At 43.7% G+C, this 23,997-nt stretch overlaps 2 protein-coding genes and 1 long non-coding RNA gene across 18 annotated transcripts in view; 1 reads left to right on the top strand and 2 right to left on the bottom strand.

The window, feature by feature from the left end:
• Spats2l (spermatogenesis associated, serine-rich 2-like) overlaps nt 1-23,997 on the top strand; it is a 173,868-nt gene that overhangs the window by 24,733 nt on the left and 125,138 nt on the right. For all 16 annotated transcript variants that reach the window (XM_006244992.4, XM_006244990.5, XM_063267193.1 and 13 more), the window contains one exon: nt 708-757. Coding sequence is in view for 5 of the 16 variants with exons in the window: in XM_006244990.5 (XP_006245052.2) it covers nt 708-757 (50 nt within the window). In the remaining 11 variants the exon portion in view is untranslated. Of the gene's footprint in view, nt 1-707; nt 758-23,997 lie in introns of those variants that run through there.
• On the bottom strand, nt 3,321-6,376 carry LOC120094689 (uncharacterized). Its single transcript, XR_005489153.2, has 3 exons — nt 5,760-6,376; nt 5,476-5,656; nt 3,321-5,271 (listed from the first exon to the last, which is right to left on the bottom strand). It is a non-coding gene; the product is annotated as an uncharacterized LOC120094689 (long non-coding RNA).
• On the bottom strand, nt 9,062-9,534 carry LOC108351936 (60S ribosomal protein L30-like). The gene has a single exon (XM_017596809.3). The coding sequence runs from the start codon at nt 9,458-9,460 to the stop codon at nt 9,113-9,115; it is 348 nt and encodes a 115-aa protein (XP_017452298.1). The 5' UTR covers nt 9,461-9,534; the 3' UTR covers nt 9,062-9,112.

The raw sequence follows: 23,997 nt of genomic DNA on the forward strand, positions 1-23,997 counted from the left end.
CCACAGAGTGTTCTGAGGATTACTGATGACACTGGGTTTACTAATAAATGTAGAAATGGAGTGGTGTGTGAATGAGTGGCTGGTTGAGTAGTAACTGGCTGAGTGGTGACTTCAGTTATCATACATTATAGGCTAAGTCTGGTAGAAAGAAGATCATATTACACAATAGAAACAATAGCAAACATTTATTTTTAATTAGGCGAATACTATGTGACCAGGTTTTATCACCGTTAGACTCCCAGTCCAACGATATATTCTAGTATAGTTTCAGTAGTCAGACCATTTGACCCTTCCGTGCCTTGTCTGTTGGTCTCTGGGAAATGCCAATGGTGCCAGTGCCTCCCTTGGAGAACTAACATGGGGGGCCAACTCTAGAGCAGTGCCAGGCACTTTCTAAGTTTGTAACAAATGCCAGCTATTGTTAAATATCACCATTCCGTGCTCGGTGTGTTGAATGCATTGCACGCTTTGCTTATCGTGCAGCGAAACACTTGGTGAGAAAGCTATAATTATCCCCAGTTTACTGCTGAGTAAACAGACTCGAATTACCCTGCCTACCCAAGGTTGGATTAAGTCATGTGTGAGGACCAGTTCATTATCCGCCAGACTCAAGATTCTGGGATGTGGGGCAAGTATGTTGGGGAATGGGTGAGGATGCTGCTAGTGGAGACCAACCAGTCTGACCCTCCAAATTAATTTCTTCCTAGGAGACTCCAGAAGCCAGGCTGCTTTCGGGAACAACTCTGTGGATTCCCAGGTAAGTAGAGATGGTCCCCTCTTTCCCTATGATGTCTTCCTGTCTTTGTGGATGACTTAACCCTTCACTTGCGGCTGACCCCTGTAGAACTCAGTCAGCTTTGATGGGTAGGAGGTCTCAGCTGCCTCTTAAAGTTTCAGGCTACAGTTGTCACTGAAATGTGAGGACCGAGACTATTCGGTTGGGGCCATGTGGCCGAGGTATCCAAGCCACTTCTGTCCCACCCACATTCCCCTTCCAAACTACATCAGTGTTTCCATGGTTATTGTTAGAATATCCTCATGTAAGATACTTTGGAGTACCACAAAAAGAAAAAGAAACCAAGGTCTATTCTAGGCATCCTTGTGAACTAGAAGGGAATTAAGAGTTAAGAGCACAGGCTCTAGAGCCAGACTGCCTGGCTTCCCAGGGTGGCAGTGACAGCCCTGGCCCGTGCTGTTGAAGACAACCCCCAATGAGTCTGGAAGTCTGTCTCTCAGTTGCAGTCCTCGGACAGCATGGAATGGAAGCAGACAGACTGAGTCAGCCAGCCTGGCCTTGCCTCCAGCCTCCAGCTGCTTAATAATTGCATGGTCTTATTTCTCATTCTTCTGAGCCTCAGTTCTCTTCTCTGTGGTATCTGGATAGTCTATAACCATCCTGAATATTCCTGATCGCATCTGAGATGTGATAATTACAGTCATCTTCAAAGGTGTTGGCTAGCTCAAGGTCATCAATGTAAAGGAAACCCACCTCCAATAAAATGCTAATTGTCACCCAGGTATGGTGGTACTTGTCCTTCCTCTCAGTCCTTCAGAGGAGGAGGAAGCAGATGGATGGATCTCCTGTGAGTTTGTGACCAGCCAGGGCCACAGTATGGGACCTTCCACCTCAAACAAACGAACAAACAAAAACAACTAAAGAGTTAACTGTCTCAGTAGCTATTCACGTGTGAATGATTCTGTCAGAAGTCTTTGGAGACAAAAAGCAGGTTGCTTTGGGTTCCATACATTTGTGGAGATTCCTCAACAGTCTGTATTTATTCCATGTGGAAAGATTTTTGGCCTTGAAATTTAAGAGGAAAAAAAAAACACAACTTCCAAATTGACACAGTCCAGTGAAGCAGACCTAGGTGCCTCCTAGGTTTCCCATCAGTGTTTAAACTTGATTCTTTTTCCATAAACTAGGAACTTCAGTAAGATGACTGTAACTCTGAAAAGAGTCATTGACTCTGGCAGGGTGGGGAGTTGGTCATAATTCATGCATGGGTTGGGACGTTTGATTTCCTTGTGTGTGAGTCACCATGGAAGTACTTTATATTTGCAGAAGGAGAATTATTATAATAAAAACAGGACAAACTATTTCTGTGTCCATACATATGTACATTGCGTGTGAGCAAGAGGTACATGAACACAACCTCTCTCCCCTCTGTTGTCTTTTGCTTACGCAACTGAAGAGCTATAATGTAGATTCTGGCAGCCTTCTCCTCACCAGACAAGCAAGGACATAGTCAATTCCTGTTTCCTTGGAACGAACACCAGATAATCAGAAGCTCTGATTATTCTGCTGGAAGGCAGCAGCTTGGTGGAAAGATGTACCAATTGAAAACAATTCTGATCATATTTTTGTCAGTAGGATGAGTTGCCTCCAGCTGTCTGCCACTAATCATATTAGAGGTGGGAAGCCAGAGTGCTTTGGCCTGAAGAGATTGCTCTAATCGCGTGTTGGAACACTACTTCTCCTGACTGTTTACCCCAGATCGGTGACATCAGACATCCCTTCTGTACCAGGTCTTGCCAGTTGGTAGTTGTCTCAAAAACATGCCACATGAGCACACTTAAGGAATTTTCTAATTACCGCTCCATAGCGCTGCTTTCTGTCTTTTTATGCTGCTACAGCAGGCATGGCTGATGGAAGAGATTTCTCCCTTAGCATAATCCCGTTGCCAGCAGTTACAAAAAGACTGCGAAAATGGTAAATGAAACCCACAATAACTGAAGAGATGTCCGAATTCAATTAGGAAGAGGTCTTTCCCATGCGGACACATGAGCCATCTAAATCCATTTTAATTGTGAGCTGGGGTACTTATCTGGTCATGTTTATTTTAGAGACAAGTGCCAGAACTGGATTTAGACCAGAGCTCCAGATCTCTGAGCCCTAATGACTAATTTGGGTACCCATTGAATCCCTTAATTCATTTCTTAATTAGTTCTCCCAGAATTGGAGGGTTGCTTAGTTACGATCATCGTCACAATTTCCTCATAAATCAGAATATATGTATGTAGATTTCCCTCCCAAGGTTCACATACTATTCTCTGATCTTGAAGATCTATTGTTATCAAAATAACAATAACAATGTCAGCCGCCATGAAGGTGATAATGCATAGCAAGCAGTCTGAGATTCACAAAGGTACAGCTTTTAAACATGCTTATCTCTATGTGTATGAACACTTTGCCTGCATCTGTGTGTGTGTACCAAGGTGTACGTTGCCTGGGGAAGCCAAAAGAAGGTGTTGGGTTCCCTGGAGGTACAGACATTTATGAGCTGCCATGTGGGTGGGTGCTGGGAACTGAACTCTGAGACATCGCACCTGCCTGAGGCAGCCTCAACTCACAGATGTGGGAACTTACTTTCCCTTACTGTGCCTCAGTTTCTTCTTATATGACGGGAGGAATAGCAGTATCTCCTTCGTCAAATTGCCTTGACAGACTAACATAGGCGTGTGACTAGCATGTGGGAAGTTTTGGGTACAGGAAGGATGTAGTTGCTGTTTGTCATCCAGGAGGAATGACAACGGTAAGCACATTCTGTCGGTGCCACACTATTGACACCAACACACTATTGAGTGTAGAAATGGTTTTCTACACTCATACGCTGGTGATAATCAAAACACTCAAGACTTGGAAGTTGGACTTAAAATCCTTTTAAGATTGATCTTTTATTACTTGTGATTGCATTCCTTAATTTGGCTACAAAATTAACAATATTTTTTTTTATTTTACAGCCTTGATTTGTGTTAAGTTGAAACTCTTTTGATGCAGAATTGCTTTAAATTTTGAAAGAACCTTTTCTTCTTTCAGTATATGCAATATTGGCTCTATCAAAAAGAAAAATGCTCTTATGTAAAAATGTGTGCTGGGGACTGATTTAGGGGGAAGCAACCTCAATTAATCTACGGAGAATCGCAGAATTAAAAGAGTAAGCTAAGATGTAGCTAGTGTCATAGCTTATAGTTGGTCAATGTGCAGGGATTTAACTCTGCAGAAAGATAAATCTAGAAATTAAATGACCTTTCTTCAAAGCTGCGTGAGAACTAGTTAATATTAAAATTGATTGGCAAGAGACACATTGGAATTAATTTCCTTTAGAATTTCACTTAGGATTTTTTAAACTACCTCCCTCTTCGTCACCGCCCTGGCCCCAACCCCTAGGTGCTCAGTGTGGTGTGTGTGTGTGTGTGTGTGTGTGTGTGTGTGTGTGTGTGTGTGTGTGTGCGCGCGTGTGCGCATCTGTCTGTCTGTCTGTCTCTGTGTGTGTGTGCATGTGTGTGTGCGTGTGCGTGTGTCTGTGTCTCTCTGTCTGTCTCTCACTCTGTGTGTGTGCATGTGTCTGTGTCTGTCTGTCTCTCTGTGTGTGCATGTGTCTGTGTCTGTCTGTCTGTCTCTCTGTGTGTGCGTGTGTGTGTCTGTCTGTCTGTCTCTCACTCTGTGTGTGTGCATGTGTCTGTCTGTCTGTCTCTCTGTGTGTGCGTGTGTCTGTGTCTGTCTGTCTGTCTCTCTCTCTCTCTCTCCCTCTCTCCCTCTGTGTGTGTGTGTGTGTGTGTGTGTGTGTGTTCTAGTGAAGTATATATTCAAGTGCATGTGTTAACAGTGTGGTCATATGTTGAAATACTGTATCGCAGTGGAAGAATTAGCAACATGTACAAATGAACTACCAATGGACATGATACTGAAAGAATATACAAAGGAATGTTGTCACATAGAAATAGAACTACATGTATGCGAAGTATAAAAATAGAAAAAAGAACTAAGCTGTTACCCAAGTATGCATACATCGGTCCTAAAACTCTAAAGAAAACCCCAAATAAAACCATTCGGGGATACTAGATGCTTGTCACCCTAGCAGACCCAGGTGAACTCTGGGGCTCATTCAGCCCCTACTGGATTTGGTGAGTTCCAGGACAATTAGAGACCCTGCCTCAGAAACAAAGCAACAAGGGTGGAGGGTGTCTTCTCTAATAAGGCAACGCTGTTGATGTGATTAGCAGTAATGGCTCTCAGAAGCTGTGGTGCCGGGTTCCCTAGTTTGAAGCTTCTCAAGGGAATGTAATTGATTTAACTTGGATTGATTGGCCTCCATTTAACCTGCCAACCTCAGCTGAGGGACATTGTCACACGGTGTGAATGCAGTGCTTGGAGTTCTCACCCATCTCATCTTAGCCATCTCACAACACTTCAGGATGCCCGTGATCTTCGTCCTTGAAGTGGTACTGATGCTACATGGTCGCTAATGGCTCGGCTTTCCTTAGGGAATTCTAGAAATACATAGAAAATAGTAAACACAGATACGTTGGGAATGCTGCTTTTGGCTTTCCTTAGGGAATTCTAGAAATACATAGAAAATAGTAAACACAGATACGTTGGGAATGCTGCTTTTAAATAAGTTACAGCAACCCATAACTGATCTGGGCTTCTCGTTCTCTTTCTGATGTGGACACTGGGCTTCGAATCACTCTCACCTGTGAGTCCAGAATGGTCCTGGGATGAGTCTTGGAGCTTCCAGGATTTAGATTGTCATCTCTAAAGTTTGCCTTTACTTCCACAACAACATTCCCATGGACCTCTTGTGAAGAAGGAGGCATCGGCCCAAATTTACCATTTCTTATGGTGGCACTTTCTTCACCAAGAGCCTGGCTTACCCTAAAACCAAAGGCAAAGACATAAGATAGGCAGGTAGAGTCTACGTCACGGGGGCCATCGCTCCATGACTGTTTTCTTTTGAGAACGATTACTAATTCCTCACCGCTCCTGAGCAGAGGTCTGTGGTGTGCAGCCACTCCTCACGCCGCCCGAGTAGCCAGTCCATAGCACCTGCAATGCTGGGGCTCAAGCGAACACTTCTGCTATGTCAAGAGTGGGATACTGAAAATGTGCACGTCAGAAAAATATGTACACTTTCCAAAACAAGTCAAATGTTTTCAGATACTTTCCTAAACAGTATCTTAAATTGATTTGGGGTGTGGGAGCATTCGGTATAAACATTTAAGAGCACCAAAATTTGTTGTTGGTCAAGTATACATACATATAAAATAGCCAAATTCTATATTGTTCACCTTTCTCTAAACAGAAATGTTTTTCCCGAGAAAGCATACCACCAAAGGAGCAGGTGATGGCAGTTACTTCCTCAGTTCCCATTTTCCATTTTTCCAGAGGGTAGAGCTGTAGCCATCCCTAGTCCGTACTTCATAGCCAGCTCCCTCCGCACACCAGCAACATGGAGCCTCACACTGGTTATGAGAATGGTTTACTTGGCAGTTTTAAGAACCCAGCCTTGAAAGGCTGAACTCCTGTGGGAATCTGGCTGCCAGAGGTGTGCAGGAGTTCTGACTAATGCTCTGAGAGACCAGCACTAGCAATAACTTGCTGTTTTCCAGGTCTGTGATGGAAAGATTCTGCACCCTGGGTCTCTAATCCTTGGTATTTGGAGGTTACTTATGAGGGAAATGAAAGGGGAGGGGTTGAGCATTCTTAGAGGTTAACCTTTGAACTCTGGGCCGTAGTCAGTAGCAAAGGCACCTTGGTGGTTTTGTTCTAACCCTGAGCATTCTTGGCTATAGAAGTTGATAGAGTGCCAATAAAAGGCCTACTTGAATTCCTTGTTGCTGAGGGGGGAAAAAAATCTCTAAGGAATGTTCTTTTTCTTTCAAAGAAGTATCTACAAATTAACATTTTGGGGCATAAAAATAGTTAGAGGCTTACAAAATTTTCTGAAAATAAAAACTCGAAGAGCACTCTGGGCATTTGTGGCTTACTCATAGCAGTCACAAGACAAGGAGACAGATAGCCCTGTCCTGTAAGGGCTAGCTCTGATTACCAGCTAGCGGTCTCCTTCCTTCCCTGTGCTCTGTTCAAAGATAGGACATGGCAGATCTAGCTATCCCAAGACAGGCTAGTGACTGACATTGTTTCTGTCTTATCCCGTGCTCTCCCAGCGCTGTGCCCACTGTCTGGAACACAAGACTCTGTTCATCAGTGTGAATGAATATGTTCAGGTTAGCCCATCTATGATCTGTGCGTTGGGGATCCGTTTATAGGGATAGGTGACTCTGAGCCAGATTATCTCTGAAATTAGGAGCCAACTTGGGGAGGTTGAGATCATCCAACGCAAGAAACAAGTAACCAAAGGGGTAACATGGTAGCCATAACTAGTGGGCTATAAAGGACCCGTAGGAGGTCCAGGCTGAGTAACATGTGGTATGACAGTCAAGGGGAACTTCCTTTGCTTCATTTCTTCTCTCCCAGAGCCAGAGATCTTCAGGATGTGCACCACTAGTCACACAAAACCAGTGCCCAAATGAAGTAGATCGGCATACATTTCTCATCAAAGCCCACAGAAGGAGACCGCCAGGGCACATGCCCTGCTGACCTTGGGCCAGAGCGTTAGCTCCGTATCTCAGGACAGAAGGTTTAATAAAGACTCGAGTATGAAGAACACTTCCCCCTCAAGTGTGCCGAACTGTGTCAGCCAGAAAACTATTCCTCAGGGTAGACGATTTCCTCCTTTTCCTAAATTAAAAAATGAACCGTGACTCTCAGCTATACGTGCTATTATCATAGATAGAGCAAAGAGTAAATAAAGACACTTGCTTAATGAAACAACAGTTCATTTTAGCTTAATGGAAGTAATTCTTTTCTGTGCTTTGTTATGGAAATAGGTCACCGTTGGTTTTTTTTCTGCCATTCTTCATAACCTTGTAGTATGCCTCCTGTTTATGCCTCTAAGCGCTGTTTTTAAAGAGCCCTCAGGGACATCCTTTAATACTTTCCCTTTAACATGATTAGTCATCTATATCATAGCCCCTTAGAATGTTTGAGGATTCGAAGATATAGAAACTTCTTAATGAGATACGGTTAATGATCTGTGCAAGATATCACCTGGCTTAGCTAACATAAATTATATTTAATTAGTCATTCTACAGAAGTAGATACCTTAGAATAGATCGAGTACCTAAAACACAGTTTGCTTTTAGGTATAGTAGTCATAAATAAGATCTTTTAAAATTTTTATTATGCATATATATATATATATATATATATACATACATTTTGCCTGTGTGTGTCTATGCACCACATGTGTGCAGTGCCTACAGAGGCCAAAACAGTGTCAGATCCCCTGGGACTGGAGGTACAGTTGGTTACCAGTGCTCTTAGCCACCAAACCATCTCTCCAGTCCCACAAATAAGTTTCTATGAGTAGTATTTAGGGATTTTGAGGGCTTGTTTGGGGACTGGAAAGATAGGCAGTAAAATACTTGCCTTAAATCGTGAAGAGTTGAATTTAATCCTGAAAACCCAAGTCAAACGGCCAGATGTGTGTGGTACATGAGTGCCATCCCAGCAGACAGGCAAACCCTGTCTCATTGGACAGCCTAGCCTATTTGCCGAGCTCCAGGCCAATTAGAGACCCCGTCTCAAGTAAAGAAAAAAAAAAGGAGGGTGCCTGGTGCCTGGGGAGTGATACCCAAGGTTAGCCTGTTGCTTCCACACACAGGCACATGCACATATGTCCCCCCTTCCACATACACAGAACTTGTGTGTAGTAACAAAGTCTGTCCTTGAGGACTTAAGTAATAGGCTGTGGGTGTGGCCCTGGAATGCAGAAGGCCCCAGCTCAGTCTCCAGGACCTGCACATAAGGCAGGACGAAGGGAGAGGTAGCACAGAGAGCTTCGCCCTGTCCAGATGATTCTTGCAAGATATCCACGAGGGGCAGGCACATTGTTCTTTCTCATTTGTGGCTTGCAAACCTGATTATTAATGACAGTCTGTACACAGCACTTTGCTCTGCCCTTGCTTAAAGTAATATCTCCCTTTTCACATGTCACCCTGTGGCAGAGGGGGCCAAAACGCTCTATCTGGCCTTTCACATTCCACTCACCTTTTGAACCTTTCAGACCACACTTACTCTTTCCCATGATGCTTTAGCGGGAGTATCATTTCTTAGAAAGAACCTTGATGATACATTACCAATTCACAGATGGCATCCATGACTCCTGCTATGGCTGCCTGACCCATCACCCACGTGATAAAGACATCACAAGGGTGATTTTTTTTTAAGGAGCTCTGGCAACGTTTTATTAAAGGAAAACTTTCTTGTTTACTTCTCACCAGTCTGTTCGGGCATGCTTCTAATAATATCGGAATCACCTGGGTCAATGATAGCCAGTGTGCATACTCTGTAGTATTTTCCACACGCTGTGCCCAATTCAATGTTATTGCCACTGTAGTGACGGACACCAGTTTTAGCCAACATGGCAGAGTATTCTATCTCAGATTTCCTCAAAGCTGGGCAGTTGTTGGCGAGGATAACCAATTTCGCTTTGCCTTGTCTGATCATCTTCAGAGTCTGTTTATACCCCAGCATGGACTTTCTACTTTTCATAACAAGTTGGAGCCTAGAGTTGATCGACTCCAGAGATTTTTTCATCTTCTTTGCAGCCACCATCCTCTTGCCTTAGGTGCGGGACAACCCCCAACCAAGATCAGACGCCAAGATGGCCAGGGAGCCAAGGGTGATCTTTTATAGTTCTCTTCTGTGGTACTCTTGTGCTCTCTCTCTCTCTCTCTCTCTCTCTCTCTCTCTCTCTCTCTCTCTCTCTCTCTCTCTCCCCCTTTCCTCTTCCTCCTCCATCCTCTCCCCTCATTTCCTCTTCTCTCCCCTTCTGTCCTCTTCCCTCCTCTTTCCTCTCCTCTCTGCTATTCTGCCCTAGCTCGCCTGTTTTGGTAAAATCTTTAAGTTGGTTCTCATTTTGTGATTGTTCAGTTTCCTGCAGATTTTCTACCCATTGTGTCTTCCTGAGTCTCTGTTGCTTCCTGTCCCCGGTGTCACCTGGGTCTGCTGCTCCCTGTCCAGCAGTGTCACCTGGATCTCTCTGCTGCTCCCTGTCCCCCAGTGTCACCTGGGTCTCTCTGTTCCTCCCTGTCCCCCAGTGTCACCTGGGTCTCTCTGTTCCTCCCTGTCCCCCAGTGTCACCTGGGTCTCTCTGTTCCTCCCTGTTCCCAGTGTCACCTGGGTCTCTCTGTTGCTCCCTGTCACCCAGTGTCACCTGGGTCTGCTGCTCCCTGTTCCCAGTGTCACCTGGGTCTCTCTGTTGCTCCCTGTCCCCCAGTGTCACCTGGGTCTCGCTGTTGCTCCCTGTCCCCCAGTGTCACACCCTTCTCATTTTATCTTATATGCCCACTGCTCCAAGACACCAGAAAAAAGAAAGCCTGTTCCCTGGGGTGCTGCCGCTGGCTCACCAGCCCACCCTTTCCCTGGCCGAGGCCCTCTTTCCTACAGCACTCAGAGGTGCCAACTGCATCTGCACTCTGTACCCGCTCAGAGTGCTCCCAGGGAGTGCCCAGCCCTTCCTCTATAGAGACTCCTCCTGAGAAGCACTGACTGCATTGTGCGAGTGAGGAGACAGCCATGGGAAGCCTACTTGGACAGCCACCACAGGATACACATTTAGCGTGGCCTTTTAGTGTGCCCGAAAATGCCTACAAGTACTTAAATTGCACACGGTATTTTTCTGGGAACAAAAATAAATGGGGTTCTCTCAAGAAGCCACACTTGAACTCTTGCCCCGGCTCTTCTGCTTGAGTCATTATTTCCAACTATAGGTTTCCTTTCATCGTGGGTTTTGCTTTTGTGAAAAAATAGATAATCTGTCCACTGGTGAAACTGTGACCCGTAGGAGCAGCGCCATGTTGGATAAGGATTCCTCCTGCGACTGAATGCTACTTAGTCCAGGGGGTGAGTCCCGCTGACATTTCTTGGGTGTTTGTTTGCGTCAGTGGCTGATTTGACTCCACTACAGCTGCCTTACCCTGTGAGCACAGCGAGTGCTCATGATGCAGCCCTGTGGGAGACACCATGAGCAGTGTCCTGATTTACAGACATTGGTAGGTACCGAGCAGAGTAGGGTTATGTGCACAGCCTGAGCTCAAAACCAGACAACCCAGCTTCAGTGTCTTTGTTTTGTTTTGTGTTGTGTTGTGTTGTGTTGTTTTGTTTTGCCAGAAAAAAGCCTGGTAGCCCAGATTGGCCTCTAACTTGCTGAGAATAACCTTGAACTCCTGATCTTTAGCCTGTGCCTCCTAAGTGTTGAGATTACAAGCATATACCCACATTCTTGACCGTTACACTAAACTTCCTAATCCTAAATGATTCTCTGAAGAGAGGACAATAATGCCTACTAAATTGTAAGAAGTACAAAAAATACTCTGAAATGGCTCAGTAAGTTGTAAAGTATTAAAACATAAAGTTTAAGTGTAGGCTAGATATCAATGTGTTAGACGAATCTTGTTACTACATTAGACCCTTACTACCTCAATATACTGCTAAGTCTGACAAAATAAAAATGAGGACATATTTACCTTAAGGTTGCCTTAAAAGTACAAAATACGTGAGGTTTCATGAGACTGATCCTTTCCCGCAAAACAATGGCTTTTAGACAGAGCAAAATGAACCGTAACATCTGTAGTGTGACAAGTAAGTTCAAGGCCATTGCTTTCCTTTAATCCTGCCTCCATTAGTGGAGCACTTGACCCTTCTTTCTTGTTCTTAAATCATGCAAAAGAAAATTTCTTCTAAGTATCCATTTAGCATAGACCATGAACTTGCTATTAGCTGTTCTTCTGAGTGCATACGGGATTTGGGACCACGTCCCTACTGCAGCTATGAAGCACTGAAAGAGAAGTCAGTCAATAGAAGAGAATCAGATATGAATTCCAAAGATGGGGATTCACAGACTCCACAGGCCAATCATCATCATCATCATCACAATCACCACCACCACCACCACCATCATCATCATCACAATCACCACCACCACCACCACCATCATCACAATCACCACCACTACCACCATCAGTAGCAGCATCTCTCAAAATGTGGAACTAGAGACCAGACCCCCAGAACCACAGAAAAGTGTGGCCAATCTGGCTTGAGAGGAAAAAGTGCGGTTGGGGATTTAGCTCAGTGGTAGAGCGCTTGCCTAGCAAGCATAAGGCCCTGTGTTCAGTCCCCAGCTCCAAAAAAAAAAAAAAAAAAAAAGAGGAAAAAGTGCATGGAGGAAGCAAAGCCCCATGGGAGACTGGCCACTTCCTTGCCCTGACTTACAGGACAGCAAGCATCCTTCTTCCTTCCCTGTGGGGCCCCCTCCCTGCACCCCTTCACTTGCTATCCTGTCTTCATGAAGCAGACTGCAGGACACCTGAGCTTTTGCCTTCCCTTTGGAGGGAGTGAATAGTCCAGAGGCCTGACTGCGTGGGTTTTTTTGTTTGTTTGTTTGTTTGTTTGTTTGTTTTTTGTCCTTTTATGCATCCCAGGATCCAAGCTCTGCTTTTTGGGTCTTTTTTGTTGTTGTTGTTGTTGTTGTTGTTGTTGTTTTTTAAATAGAACTGGTATCGCATACCTAAAATCACCTCCTGTTTGGCGTTTTTCCATGCAGTGTTTGTGCTCCTAATGAGTTATTTCCCTCCCCTTCTTTTCTGGTTAAGAACAATGTCCTTGCTATTCAGTCTCCAAATATAGCAAGCAGTTATGATAGAAGAATGTCCTTATGTTAGGAAAGGAGTTGGCATCCTCAGTGATGCGAAATGTCCAATTTAGAAAACATGCTTGCAGAAAAGGCCGCTGGGGGTCGATTTTGGAATTAGGTAAAATAGAAATGAATAAACAGAAAATTCAGAGCGAATGTGTGTTCTGACCAAACATTCCATCCTCTCTAGTCAGTGCTACAGGTATTTGTTGATTTCTTGCTTAAGTTTCAGATGTCATTTCTATCACTTCATTAAAATGTCAAGCTGCAAGTTCATTCTGGTCTCTTAACTGGGAGCACAACTTGGCTGTAGATTTTATAGTCGATGGTGTGTAATCAGGACCCTGTCAGGAATGGAGCTGGGAACTTTCTAATTAAAACATCTTATCAAATGATCCTGAGGAGATGGTTCACCTGGGAGAGTGAATTTCCACAAGTATGATGGCCTGAGTTCAATCCCCAGCACCCGGCACACACACAGAAACTGGATATAGAGACACATGCGCCTAACCCTCACTCTGGAGAGGCAAAGACAGAAGAATCCCTGGGGCTTGCTACTTAGCCTGGTGAGATGAATTCATACCACATTCAGTGGGATATTTAATATCAAAAAATAAGATAGAGAAGTGACTGGAGAAAGTAATTGGCCTCTGCACACATGTGCATGTGTATAAGCACACACACACAGAGACAGACAGACAGAGACAGAGAGACAGAGACAGAGAGAGACAGAAACAGAGACACAGAGACAGAGAAAGACAGAGACAGACAGAGACAGACAGGTGGGTGGATGGATGGATGGATAGATGGATGGATGGATGGATGGATGGATGGAGAATACGAGTGTGTGCTGACTAGTGTAGAAGAAAAGCACTTAGCACAGAGGATGGAGGGTGACTTCTCATCCCAAAGAAAGAGCTCAGCGGACTGCACTAGAAGTCTCCCTTTATGGATAATGTACTTCTGTAGATGCCCAGACTGTAGAATAATGCCAAACCAAGTGTATGTAGTTCCTTCCTGTGTGTATAGACCTTTAATAAATTTTAATTTATAAATTATGAGAGTATTAGCAACAGCTAATAGCAAAATAATCTTATTTTTAAATGATTTTGTCTTATTCTTTTATATGTATGGGTGTTTTGTCTGTTTGTACGTCTGTACACTACATGCATGCAGTGACCCCAGAGACATCAAAACAGGGCATCCGATCTTCTAGGACTGGAGTTATAAATGGTTGTGGGACATTATGGGGTCAGACCCAGGTCCTATGGAAGAGCAACCGGTGCTGTAAACCTCTGAGCCATCTCTGCCTCCAGAGCAGCAATTTTAACGATTATGCTCCGTGTAAGTTGTTTTCTTTCAGAATGAGGTATTGTTCTGTGCTCGCCATTCTTAAGGATGTAAAGTGGCATTGTCTCTGTGCTGAGAGGAGAACACGGGGACACTGTGACCTGGTAATAGGGTCCTGTGTGAGGGTTATTGGATCACGGAGGCTGCAGTATCCCAGCTGACCACAGAGATCCAGGACTAGAGATCCAGGATTAATGGCAGGGCTGCATTTGCAGCAAAGACACCTGGGACCGTTGACATTCTCAGCCCACTGGAGCTCGGGGTGGCATGAGATCCAGATGACTGTGGGTTGTCAACTGCTGGGATTTTTGCCTTAAAGTTTTTGGAACATGGCTGACCATGAGTGACTCACACCAGGACAAGAGGTGACTTCGCCAGATGTTAGTTGTAGCCAGAGTGTGCGTAGAGCGTGTGTGCTGCGATACCATCATCTCACCTAAGAAACTGCAGCTAATATTCAGTAGCAGTGTACCTCTCAGCACATCTGAGACTGTTGACAAATCTCAGTTGGCCTGTATGGTTTTCCATGCACCTCATGTAAGTTAAAATGGATGACTCGGTTTCTAAAAGGCAGTTTGGCAGAAAAATTTTTGTTGTGGTTTCGTTTTTATTTATTTATTTATTTACTTACTTACTTACTTTTTTATTCCTTTAAACTAGATTTATTGTTTTGTCACAAACATTTTGTTTCCAAGCATTCAAGTTAATGAAATAATTAAGGATATATGCAAAGATATTGGTCACAAAGATTGACCACAGTGCTGTTTACAAAATGCCAAAAAAGAAATTGTTTAAACAATGGTAATAGAGTAAATGATTATGTGTACATGTATCATGTTATTGTCGTTTGTAGAAATGCTGTTCAGGTACTATAGACAAATAGCAGGTAAATAATGAAATGTTAGTGTTCTGTTGAGGAAAAAAAGTTACAAAATCAAAGATGCACAGTGTGAACACATTTTAATATTTGAAGGTATTTTTAGGAATAAGACCTTTTAAGGTGATTCACTGGGTGGTAAGGTTACTGGCATTTAAAATGTTCTTTTATCTGTATCTTGATTTTTTAAAAATAGATACATATGTTGTTTTCTTTTCCTCTTCCTCCTCCTCCTCTTTCTCCTCTTCCTCTTCTTCTTTTCCCTTTTTTGGGGGGGCAGGGGGGTTGGTTCAAGACATAGGGCTGGGATTAATGTGTATGCACCCATTCCAAGTGTTATATTATTTTCTTACTGAGAAAAAGTTTTGTTTGACTAAGTAGAAAAATAAATTAATCAAACTATGTGAAATCACCTAGCTCTAACCGAGCTGGTAAAAGTCACAGGATGCTTCTGAGCTATATTTATTCATAAATTTTATTTGTTTGTGATAGTGTCTCACTTTGTGACCCTGAGACTCACTATGTAGACCAAGAGGAACCTTAAACTCACAGGATTGCCTGCTTTTGCCCCCGAATATGGAGAGTCCGAGGCATGTACCACCTACTCAGCTTGAAAACATTTTGGCTGACGTGTGGTCCGTGATTTTAAGGAAAGTCACTTTGACAGAGAGTACAGTTTTCTTGCAGTTCTTGCCTGAATGAAATGAAGACCCTCATTTCATTAGGGCACTTCTGGACTCCGTTCCTATTCCCATCCTACCCCATCTGGTCCCAATTCTACCCCCACGAAGCTACCACTCAGGGGAGACCAACTCCCTGAATTGCAGATATTCATAAGCTGTCATGGGACGAAAGTGTATATTAAGAAGAAGTGTGTATTAATAATAGGCATTGTTTGCAGACACTCAGACCAGCCAGCTCTGAAATCGCATCCCCAATCTTCTGCTTTATAGAGAGACTTCAGAAGCCATAGCTTCCCAGCACCAGATGCTCACCCTGGCTAGTTCACTTTTTTTTTTTTTTCAGCGAACTTCCTGGAAAGGGATGCATAGCTGAGAACTGCTCAGTGTTTCACAGGAATGTTAGCCTTTAGGCGGGAAGCAGTTGAAACAAACCTCAACCAAAAATTTACTCCCACCAGAAAGTAAAAGTCCCGCCAGCTGTTGGCCCCTGGCAACCTCCTGGACTCTTCCCTTTGTAGCAAGAAGGCCTCTGTCTGTCCTAGCCCCTGGACTGGGTTTAGTAAGCAAGGCAAGGCATTGAATTTATTTTCATTAACTAACCATCCTGCATCATTTTCACAGTAAGGCAACTCATTTATCCCATGCTTAAAAATACAACTTCAGAATATGGGCAACATTCAAAAATACATATGTAGCAAATGCAATACTAACACCTGTTATCTTGTGTGTTAGTTTAGGAACCAGTTTTAAAAGTTTAAATATATAAACTCAAGATGACTTCTTGGTGAACGTAGAGGCAGGTCATAACAGAACTTAGGCAGACACACTGGCCCATCCTGTCACCTCTGAATGGACATTGGTGGGAGAGTCTCGACCCACAAATAAACCCCATGCTGTGACGCACGGTGAAACACAGGAGATGACCCTGCCTTTTCAGGTCCAGGGTTTTGAATACGGCCATTTCCGGCTTGCTTTTGTTCTGAAACTGAGCGGCATGGTCTTCAGCAGTCATTTAATGTTGCCTCTGTCCCTAGGAGGGAGAAGAACACAGGCTAGCACTCTGTTCTGTGACTCCTCTTCCTCCAGGACCCCTACTGGCCCAACAAACCTTTGTTTCCTTGTTTATTTTTCTTCTCTTGTGTCACACTAGGTCATTTCCGAGAACATCTCATTTTGACAATCCCCTTCCCCTCCACTGTATAATGTACCTTTGTGACTCCTGAGGAAGACACTCCCCTTATTCTCCAATTTGAAAAGCTCTCCCCTGGGCACTAAATATCAATTCAGAGAAATCTGCATGTGTTATCATGCCTAACCTAGCCAATAGAAATCTAAGCCATAATTTGAAACAGAGTGATTCTTGCCTAGAGACAGTGGGCTCATAAATATATAGCTTGATTTATTCCTATAATTTAAGAAGAGATTAGGATTTGTAGCATATTTTGGAACATTTCATTCAGTGTCTAACTTGAATATATAAGATTGGGCTGATGTATGTCCGTACAGATCTTGTGTTTTTAATTGTAGATAGGATATTTTTAAATTGAATAATAATTTTAACTGAAGATGCTGTGAAATAAATTAGGTTCTTACCTCATGATTTTTACAAATCAACTACTTGTACATTTAATTTTAATTAGTCTAATTTGTAGACTCTGAAATATGTCATTCCTTCTTTGTATATGTGAAATATCTTCTTGTAAATATTTAATCTCAATTGGGGGTTTCTACCCCACTTTCGATCACTCATGTCCCAGATAAAAGACACACAACCTTTATATTTATGATAAGCCTTTATATCAACCCTCTCAGCTATCAGAATCCACTCCCCCATCAATAACCCTGAGTTGAAATTTGCCACATTCCAAAATCTGGGCAGCTCTTAACTTCAATTGGCCAGCCCTCGTGGCCATGGTTTTATGATCCCTATCCCATGATATCTTGTCCTCTCTCCATCTTCCCTCTCTCTCTTTCCTCGTGGTTTCTTGCCTCCAACCCCAAGCCCAGAAACCAAGAGCCCCAGCCAGGCTGTAGGCATCTTTATTCAATCAGGGATAACTTGGGAGACAAGGTTACACAGCATTACAGGAGTCTACTGCAGATTCTCTTGTCCCTGGGGACAGTCAGACCTTGGGGACTAGTATTTAGCATTACAATACATATCAGAAAGACCAAACCTCAACAGATCTGCCTGTTCTCTGCAGTGAGCACAGCACATTCAACCCAGACGAGCACAGAGGAAGCCACTAACTGCCTGTCCATGGCCCGTTCTTTCTGTTTTCCTGGTAGAGCAAACTTTAGTCTGTGGCGTAAAGGCATCTTGTGGAAAGCCTGCTTGCTCTCCCCTCCCTGGCAGTCAGCAATGACCAGTACAAAAAATCATCAGGTGAAATTTTTCAGGAAACATCATCAGTGAGAGCTGGTTGGGCTATATCCTTCTTGACTCAAGTTCTTTCTTGTCCCTTTCTGAGCTCTACATTATTATGAGATGGTGAAGACAGTGTAACTCCCATTATGTGCTCCATTCAAGAGACATGGTCAAGAAGGAGAAAGCTCATTTTCCTCACAACTTAGTAGAGTCTTATATTTGCTTGATGCCCTCATGGACCATTGAGGGCTGCATTCAACCCATAGCTGAGCACGTGGAATGAGGTATCAATGGGTTTACCCTGAGTCATGTAACTTACCCCAGGGCCCCGGTCTTTAATGTTCTCACTGCGTCTCACAAACAACAAACTCACTTTAGAGACTAGTGAAGTAGGATGGATGGATACCGTTCTCAAGCCACAAATACCCTCTCACCAAGTTTTCCAGTTTCTCAAATCATTGCAGTTACTAGAAATACAGTTAAACTAATTGCTTGGTTTGTAAAGCTTCATAAACAATGATCTGGCCATCAGATTTGTTTACAGTAAATTAAGTGGAAAGCTGAAAGCCATACCATTAATCCAAATTAGATATCAAAATATATTTCTTTTAGTTTTCCAAAGCAATGTCTTAACAACATGTAGTAAAGAATTTCCTTTCTCATTACCTTTCTCCATGTGTCTCTCTAAAAGGATCAATTCAAAAGTTAGCAAACAAAACAGTTTCAAACTCACAGCAACCCTATTTTCCAATATAGCTTGCTGATGTAGCAGAGAACGTTGATTCTGAACATAAAGTTGTATAATACATTAGAGCTAAATGAAATTTAAAACGACGTGTGATAAACCCTGAAAATGCAATGCTTTAAAGTAGGAATGTCACCAGGCTCCCTGTTATGCAACATAATACTAGCGTTCTGAGTCTAGATGGATGAGTTACAGGAGCAATGACAAAAATGCTGTTGTCTTTCCTTTGGTATGAGAGAATGTGTAAAGGTGATTTTGAAGCGTTTGGTCTCAGAGGCATGTTGGGACATGGAGGGATGATTATGGCTGCAATTCTGAAAATATTCAGAATGCCGTTGGTCAGCTCTGGGCAAGGCAACTTCTTGTGGAAATCTTCAGAATGCCTCCTAGCCTTTCAGCAGAAAGTCTGGTCATGTTGATCCTTTAAACCACAGGGAATGTCCTTAGGGAGTGACCTGGGGAAAAAGTTTCTTCAGTGACTGGGGCTCATCTAACTGGGCTGGAGACAGCTGAGGCTGGGTGGAGCATGGTGGTGAAGTAGAAAGGTAGAGCGTGATTGCACCATGTGCACGGCCTCAGCTGAACACTGTGACTTCGTGTGCACCACATCACTGTGTCTCTTGGAACTGGGCACACAGGACACTAATGGGGAAAGGCACTTGATGCATCCAGCTGAGTGCTTTAATCTGTCCCAAGTTTTCAATACATGCCCATCAGAGCTAAACCTTGGGAGGAAGGGGGAGAGTGTTGGGTTTTTCATCTTTCCCCTTTGTTCATTTTAGGGAAGAGTTAAAAAAACACTACGCTGTATCTTTGAAGAAGTTGTGGGTGGGTAAGCATTAATGCTGAAAATGCTTTTCCTTTATGGGAGAAGTGGGTTAGCATACAGCACATAGCCTTTTTAGCAATCTCAGGATCTTGTCCCATACTTTGGGTGCAGACTTGGTTCTGTATCCCATCCAAGAATGTTACCCACTTGCTACAGAAGGACTTCAAGAAATGAACAAAGCCTCAGGCTCTTGGCACCCTGATGACGACACTGATGTTCTTATCCCAGGCCTTCTGGGAAGAGTGTCTCAGTATCTCAGAGTAACAGGACCCAGTGACCATGACCCTTCAGTCTGCAAATGAGGCCTGGCAAGGAAAAGTGACCTAAAGGCCACATCGAGAGGCAGTGACACAGGCAGAGTTCCATTTTCAGGTCATGTGCAGGTGGTGCCAGCCACCAAACAACATTGCATGTCTAGAAAGCTTCCCTAGTCAACAGTCTTATCCAGCCATGGAAAGATAGTTCATTTGTTTTGCAAATTCAAGTTGTCAGAAGCCAACTATGCCTGCTCAAAATGTCAGTGTTTATGAGATTTTCCACTGTGGTCCCTGGGTTTCTCAGGAGCGATGTCTTCACCTCCTGTGTAGGAGGTATCCAAGAGTACCCTCCATCTTAGATTGAGAGGAAGAGAAGGGTTGGGGCGGGGCTCTTTGTTCATGTCCAGACCTAGTTCCAGTCTTTAACTAAAGCCCTCCCTTCTCAGAGCCTTCACCTGGCTGAGCTTCAAGCCTGGTGGGTTCAGTTTTTCTGGAAAAGAAACCATTCTCGTCTCACCAGAGATGGAAAAGGGTTGGCTAGCTGCCCTGAGTAGGGTAGATCTGATACCTTCCTAGGGTTTGGGGAGGGGAGACCACATGGTGCCCTCTTTGTATTCTTGTCTGCAGATCCTGTGTCTGTGTTTCCCAAGAATGTTGCCTCAGGTCTCAGCTATTTTCGGGTATATTTTTCTAATCTTTCTTATCTAGTGGGCTCTGGAAGGAAGCAGAGCTCCCCACACCGTCTTCCCACTGCAGGAATAACCTAGGCTGAGTGCGGTTCTGTGTTTGTTTGCTCCTTCATGAGATGTTAAGGATCGTAGCCTTAAGCACTACAGGAAAGGAGGTCTCAACTCAGATGTACAAGGAGTTGCCATCCGTGAAGATCACACCATAAGCCCAGGCGCTGCCGAGAGCCTTCAGAAAAGAAAAGGACAAAATGAATCATCTCAGGTTTTGTGTTATCACCAAAAATTAACCTCACAGCATGGTCCACGATCATATTTATGAACACGTTTTGAAAATGAAGCGAACCACAATGCAGTCCAAGGGCAGAAATCAGGCTATTTTTCCTGTGGCTCCCAGCATTCGCAGGTGGGAGCTGCAGGCCTCCCTGGGAGTGTTTGTATTCTCGGATTCACTGAGCAGCAAGGGAAAACTGTCCTCCAAGTGCGTTCACACTGGGAACAAATGTTTGCTGAGACTTAACGTATGGGGGATGTTATGGCTGCAACCACATGTTTGCAGTAAAAACATCCAAAGTAAAAAGGAAAACCCCTCAGAATCCTAAGAATTGAAATTAAGTGAATTCGCATGTTTTATTTTGCCAAGAACTAATGTTTTTTCACAAAAATATAAATACACTAGCTTGTCAGTAACTTTTCTCCAACACCTGATATATTTTGCTACCACTACATTAGTCCTGGTGTTCTGACTTGTGTAATTGTTACCAAAGGGATTCAACTAATTCGACATTCAGAGTTGATGGTTGATTTACATAGCTTTAGGCTATGAAGGATGGGGCCATAAAATTGTTATATTTGCCTTTCCCCCAGGAGTGAGGGCTTATTGATTGGGTCTTTATTTTGAGGCAACCTCAATTCCACCTTGAACTAACATGATGAGTTTGTCAGTAACATAGACTTCAGTGTAAATCGTTCTGTGTACCTCCTTATTCGGGAGACATTAGATTCTGGCTTTCTTACAGGCTTGGTTATAAATGGCCTGCCTCTTGGCACAGTTCTTAAGAGTGTCAAAGCTCCATTTGCCATTTCAGCTCCAGCATATCGACCAAATTCTGTGTTCAGCTGATGACTTGCCTTCTAATGAATCCTGGCCATATTATGCATCCTTTTAAAAAATATTTATTCATCTTTACTTTATGAATATGAATATTTTTGCCTGTAAGTATATACATCCATTATGTACATGCCTGGTACCCACAGAGGTCAGAGGAGGGTGTCAGATACCCTGGGACTGGAATTACAGACAGTTGAAAGTGCCAGTGTGGGTACTGGGGACTGACCCTGCCTCCACCGCGAGAGCAGCCAGTGTCCCCAAGCTCTGCGTCATCCCTCCAGCCCCTGTGCTGTCTACCCTAAGTAATTCTTCATTTCAATGTACATCTCGATTTTGTCTGTACATGCTTGAACAAAAACCAGAGACTAAAAATGGGTTCATGGGCCCACCACTCGTACATATCTACTCTGGGACAATGTCTCCCGATTTAGAACCAAGAAAAGTACTTGCTTCATTTGTGTTTTGAGTTTGTTTTCTTGTCCGGACAAACTGATGGTTTAAGAACTATAGAAAAAATGTGGAATGAGTTTTGCAAATTTTCTCTAGAAACCAAACATAAAGCATTTGGGTATACCCAGCAACGGCTATGGGACAAAGACAGGGAGGAGTAAGCAAGATTTTTCTCTCTGTTCTAATCATTACCTATGACGCCTGACTTAACTAGTCACCCGCACAGTATTGATCCATCTCTCTGGGCTTGTGCACAGGCATCTGTCTCATGATAAGCATCTCCTGCTTTTTAAAGAGTCTTTGGTTTAAATAGTTGGACGTAGTGGTAGAGACCCTCAGCACCTTTTCCCCAATTCCCTTTCTCGTCACTCAGTCAGAGGGGAAAGCATTCTTAATTTCTTCATCTGTGTCGATGATAGGAGCAGCCAGCTGCAGGATAACTTGGTGCTGGCACACCTGAATTCAGAGCTCGACTCCCTAGACAGTCCAGCTCCTTCTGCAGTCTGGTGGACCAGAGCAGCAGAGAAGGTTAAAGGGTAATGAATTCTTCTAGGTAGCGATAAGAGCTACATTCCAAGTGAATTCACAGCACAAACCCCTGTGTACTGGAGGGGGGGATGGGAAAGTGGAGGAGGGGTAGACACACACAGATACACAAACACAGCCATCGAAGGAGCTTTCCTGGGTGTTCTCAAAGCCACATGTAATTGCAGCTGCTGGAAGGAGGATCTCCGTGCTGTGTATGGTTCTTTAGAACTTGGAGCCTTCTTGTTTTAAGGATTCCCTTCCCTCTAGCTCAGCACTACTGTACAATTATAGCTGGCCCATGTCAGCTCCCTTCCTCATCAAAGGACAGATGATGCTTTCCAAACATCTCCATTCCAGACTTTTCAACCTAGGGGAGCAAAGGAACGAGGATGGAAAAGTCTAGTCTAGAAACCACATCAGAGGACGGTTGTGGAAAAGGAAACTTGGCCCCATTTAAACCTTGCTCAAAGGAGCACAATCACTTCATTGAAATGTGGGGTCTTGATTGCACAGCTCAGGAGGAGGCCCCCTGTCTATGCTCCAGTAGATGATTTTAAAGGCAATGCCACTGCTGTCTGCTAATCAAGGGCCAGAACCGACCCATCTCTCTCTTTCTCTCTCTCTCTCTCTCTCTCTCTCTCTCTCTCTCTCTCTCTCTCTCTCTCAATGTTGCTTGTTATGAAAAAGGGGGGAAAAGCCTAACATTTTAAATGAAGTCACTACCATTATTTCAGAAAGCAAGAACAAATGGAGGTGGGTCCCAGATAGTTTTAGTCCATGTAAGCCCTTTTCTATCTTCCACCCACAGTAGCTGTGATGACCCCTTAACTTTTAGACTTTAAAATATAACCATATCACCTCTTAAAGAAGTCTTTCTCAGTTTAGCTTCTTCCCTGGCGTAAACAGGACGGGATGGGGTGGGGGACAGGTGTTTGTCCTTCAGACCAGCGCCCATTGCCCTTGAGGACTAAACACACAACTACCTGTATTGAACAAGGACTATTGTACTGAATAATAGTTGTGAAGTAGAAATAGTGACTATTATTGAGGGGTTGCTTTTGTGAGGGGCACATTTCACAAGGCCTATGATAAAGATACTGAGTCCATCCATATTCCCCTAGCATGTCCAAGTAAGTACACTTTCTTGGTGTCAGTGAGGCTTAAATGAAATTAAACATTTACCTAGGGAGTTTGTTTTGAAAGCAGTTGCTTCAGAAAGGCATTTTGGAGCTGACCTAAGCTTAACTAATCATGTGCAATTATTTGCCTATGTCCATAATTTTGACAGTGTGACTCATTAGCTCAGACCTTGCTTTCCATCCCATGAAGGAACAGATGTGTTGGCTAAAGCCAAGAGTTTCTGTGCAAGCTCTATCATCAGTGGGAAAGTATGTTGGGGGTGCTCGCTTTGTACAGTGGGGTGACTTTGGCCTTTGCCTACATTCCTTGATGGATAATTACAATACCTGGTAAAGAACTGGGAGAGACTTCGTCCAACCTCCTTACGACTTCACTCTTGTAACTCACAGGCCACCACCAGAACTGAGACCGATTACTGCCAAGAGTTCTTGTTA

This window comes from Rattus norvegicus, chromosome 9 (assembly GCF_036323735.1).
Source record: "Rattus norvegicus strain BN/NHsdMcwi chromosome 9, GRCr8, whole genome shotgun sequence".
NCBI lineage: Eukaryota > Metazoa > Chordata > Mammalia > Rodentia > Muridae > Rattus > Rattus norvegicus.